This window comes from Cebus imitator, unplaced genomic scaffold, assembly GCF_001604975.1.
Source record: "Cebus imitator isolate Cc_AM_T3 unplaced genomic scaffold, Cebus_imitator-1.0 Scaffold109, whole genome shotgun sequence".
Classification (NCBI taxonomy): domain Eukaryota; kingdom Metazoa; phylum Chordata; class Mammalia; order Primates; family Cebidae; genus Cebus; species Cebus imitator.
In genome coordinates, this window is record NW_016107424.1 from 5,150,130 (window position 1) to 5,154,337 (window position 4,208).

General features: G+C 36.4%; 2 protein-coding genes across 7 annotated transcripts in view; one reads left to right on the forward strand and one right to left on the reverse strand.

Moving 5' to 3' along the window:
- Positions 1-4,208, forward strand: part of INTS8 (integrator complex subunit 8) — a 99,326-nt gene that overhangs the window by 60,497 nt on the left and 34,621 nt on the right. The window contains exon 27 of one of the 6 annotated variants that reach the window (XM_017538133.2): positions 1,781-3,760. The exons of the other annotated variants lie outside the window; for them this stretch is intronic. Within the exon in view, the coding sequence (XP_017393622.1) occupies positions 1,781-1,897 (117 nt within the window). The 3' untranslated portion in view covers positions 1,898-3,760. Of the gene's footprint in view, positions 1-1,780; positions 3,761-4,208 lie in introns of those variants that run through there. 6 annotated transcript variants of the gene reach the window in all.
- The window catches only part of CCNE2 (cyclin E2), a 14,894-nt gene continuing 12,572 nt past the window's right edge, over positions 1,887-4,208 (reverse strand). Inside the window, exons 11-12 of the mRNA XM_017538134.1 lie at positions 3,766-3,923; positions 1,887-3,370 (exon numbers count right to left, since the gene is read on the reverse strand). Coding sequence (XP_017393623.1) covers positions 3,257-3,370; positions 3,766-3,923 — 272 coding nt within the window. The 3' untranslated portion in view covers positions 1,887-3,256. The remainder of the gene's footprint in view (positions 3,371-3,765; positions 3,924-4,208) is intronic.

Sequence of the window (4,208 nt, forward strand, 5' to 3'; positions counted from 1 at the left end):
CATGCCCAGCTAATTTTTTGTATTTTTAGTAGAGACGGGGTTTCACCATGTTGACCAGGATGGTCTCGATCTCTTGACCTCGTGATCCACCTGCCTCAGCCTCCCAAAGTGCTGGGGTTACAGGCTTGAGCCACCACACCCGGCTGAAGGCAAATTTTTATGCTTTGAATTCTCTCCCCTCAGTAACCTTTTAATGAGTTGATTTCCTATATTGTCAACTTCTCCCATGGCCTATAAAAGACTTCATCCTACTACAGGTTTGTGCTGTCTGTGCCTCCACCTCTAGCCCTCTTATCCCTCTCTGCCTAGCTTATGAAGCTCTTCAACCCAGCAATTTGACTTCTGCCATCACTGCTCTTAAATTTTCTCTCAAGAGGCACCAAATGCCAGATACAGCGGATACTTTACAGTTATTTTCCTGATTACATCTCCTTCCTTCTTGAAATTTCTTTATTCTTCTGGCTTCTCTCATCCCTATTTTAATCCACTCTTGGTTTTGATTACTGTCTACATGGAATACATTACTTCTCTCAAATATCTGGCTCCTATTCCAACTTCTGTTTCACTTTGGATTTTTATAGCCAGTTGTCTTTGGGATACCTGGTTTGTTTGAAACAACTCTGGTTATACTCTACTACCTACTTTTGCCACATGCATTCCTTTATGTTGAAATGGCATCATCCAGCAATTTCTTCTATTCCTTGACTTTCCATACCTGATGATCATACCTGAATAGTCATTTCTCTTTTCAAGCCATGTATCAGAAGTCTTGTTGTTTAAGGAAATGCTAGGCTGGGCGCAATGGCTCACTCCTGTAATCCCAGAACTTTGGGAGGCTGAGGTGGGTGGGTCGCCTGAGGTCAGGAGTTTGAGAACAGCCTAGCCAACGTGGTGAAACCTTGTCTCTACTAAAAGTACAAAAATTAGCCGGGTGAGGTGACAGGCATCTGTAATCCCAGCTACTCGGGAGGTTGAGGCAGGAGAATCACAGGAAGGTAGCAGTGAGCCAAGATTGCGCCATTGCACACCAGCCTGGGTGATAAGAGTGAAATTCTGTCTCAAAAAAAAATTTTTTTTTTAAATCTATAGATTTTTAAGGTTCTAAACTATGTATATTTAAGTGATTGAGGCACTATATTCCACTATAGTGCTGAGCAAGTAGTTATTTTTGCACATTAAGAAGCGGAACCTGGGCTAGATGCAGTGGCTCATGCCTGTAATCCCAGCACTTTGGGAGGCCAAGGCAGGCAGATCACCTGAGGTCGGGAGTTCGAGACCAGCCTGACCAACATGGAGAAACCCTGTCTCTACTAAAAATACAAAATTAGTCAGCCGTGGTGGCGCATGCCTGTAATCCCAGCTACTTGGGAGGCTGAGGCAGGAGAATCACTTGAACCCAGGAGGCGGAAGTTGCGGTGAGCTGAGATTGTGCCATTGCACTCCAGTCTGGGTAACAAGAACAAAACTCCATCTCAAAAAGACAACAAAAAAGTGGATCCCTAGTTTAATTCTAAAAATTACTATGTAAAGCGTACTGTTACTTTCAGTCAAATAAATTTACATTAAGGTAATTCCATAAACTATGGCCGAGTCCATTTTTCCTTCAGTGGCCCTAGTCAATCTTAAATTTTTTCCAAAACTCTTGGGTTTTACAATTAGAGGTTCAGTTAATCATTAAAAACCTTAGCGTTATTAGCATGTAGGTAGCTTTATATTACTTGTACCAACAAAACTTAATTTTTGACAGACCTCTAATAACCTCACTTTTCTGTTTTGGAAGATAAAAGCCATCGGTCAGACAGAGTTGAATGCAAGCAATCCAGAAGAAGTGTTACAGCTGGCAGCACAGAGAAGGAAAAAAAAGTTTCTCCAAGCAATGGCAAAACTTTACTTTTAAGCAGTTAATTTTTTTTAACTTTTATTTTTTAAACAAACAATGGGCTAAAAATAAACAGTATTAAAAGGTTAAGTTTATATAATACATATGTACACATTTAGTGGTGTTTTCTTTTCAGACAAAATACTGAAACAATATTAGTTTAAAAACAAACTATACATTAGACTTCATAACAATAGCTTAAATTTATAATTTCTTCAAATGGAAGAGATTCACATATCAGATAACAAACTAGCAATCTAGTTTTCTAATTAAATCTACTTTGAGGCTAAATTTTGTAATAAAAAGCTAATTTAAAATATGTAAAAGTAGCTAGCCTATGTACAGCAAGTTTTTGTGTCTTAATAAATATATTTCTAGGAGTCAGTATATATTTAATACTCTTCTTCCTTAAGAAAATAGAAGTTTAGGTCAAGTGTTAAGCTTTTATCACTTTGACACTGTCCTTATCTCACAATGTAGGAATTTAGAAAGGACGCTAACAGTTTTACAAACATAAATAAAGCCTTAGTCACACTAAATTAAAAAAAAATGATTTAGGGATATCTTAGCATAATAAAGTGACTTCCTCATATAAATAGTTTGAGAGGGTACTTAAGTTTTTCACCCAAATTGTGATATACAAAAAGGTTATTATCAAGCAACCTACATGTCAATAAAGCCCCACATAGGAAGGAGCCACAGCATTTATCTTGTTTATAATTTCTTTGGTACTCCCACTGTTTAGAGCACAAGTTGAAGACCATGTTCATCTAAGCCTTATTAAAAAATGTGTTATGGCAAGGCAAATAAACTAGTTAAAAAACAAATTTCACCATTTGTAGAAATTCAAGTTTTATAATAGCTTGCTAGAGCAGCTATAAATTAGTCACCTTATTACAAAACTAAACCTTTGTAAACAAGTTTAATTTTCAAGAACCAAATTGCACTAGTCAAGAGTGTAGGAATTTTGAGAATCTAACAACTAGATTCAAAGTACTATATCATTTAGTATACCCTCTAAGGTAGCACTTACCCAGTCCAAAACTCCAATGGTAAAATTTGTAGTTTATCAAGATAAACACAGTAACACTGGATCAAAGGAAAAACATTGCTATGGTATAAATGTGGCTGGCTTCTATCAAGTAAACCTTGGGAATGAAGTCACATGTTTGTAAACAAGTCCTGCTGTTTCTTTAACAGCTAACATAGGAATTAATTATATTCTTTAGTGCCAATTTTAAGTTTTAAAGAATGGCAGTGTAACTTCTGAATTGGCTAGGATAATCACAGCACTATTTTCCTGTAAAACATGAGTAGTTCAGTGATACCAGTTTTACCCAATACTTGGTGAATTCCAACTTGTTTGCTTAGTTATCTTTAGTGTTTTCCTGGTGGTTTTTCGGTGCTCTTCGGTGGTGTCATAATGCCTCCATTGCACACTGGTGACAACTGTCCCCCTTTTCTGAAGGTGTGTATGTAATTTACTTCTTCCTATACATGGGAAGAAATCATGCACTGATTTCGTAAAACAAAGTCAAACAGACTTCTGGGTACTTATTTGAGATTATTTAGGCCTAATGGTCTTTTTATGTCTTTGCAAGTGTGAATGGTCATATTCTGAAAGTTTTTGTAATGCTATATACATTTTTTAACTTTGGTAGACTGTTGGCATTGATGTTGAGACACTTCACAAATCTTGCTTTGATTTCAAAGTAATTCTATGAACTTTTCTACATTTTATCATTTTGCCTTTGCCCATTAGAACTAACTTTCCCCTGACCCATCGTATATAACTGCCTGAAGGAGTACTCTATTCTGACCATCAGTTTCAGTCACTTACTAGATTCAAATAGCAAAGCCAAAAAGCTCCAAAAAAAGAAACATACCAGCATAGCCAGGTAACTTGTATGTGTCTGGATATTATGTCTGTCTTCCATAGGAATCTTCTTAAAAGTCTTCAGCTTCACTGGACTAGTACTTTTTACTACATTGACAAAAGGTACCATCCAATCTACACATTCTGAAATACTGTCCCACTCCAAACCTAAATAGAAAAAAGAAGTTAGAAAAGCATGAAGGGTGTACATCAGAAACTATCTTACATATGCCTAATCTACTTGCTGCTGTTTCTAAATTTTGAGATACTTACTTTAAAAAGAAAGAAAAATTATAACAAGTTTAGCATGTCAAAACATTATCACTCTCAAACTATATGACTGTGTTGAAGGGAAAAAGGACTTCAGAACTTCTTAACCAGTACCTTCTACATGAAACGGAAATGGTCAAATCCCAAACAACTCTTTTTTTTTTTTTTTTTTTTTGAGACGGA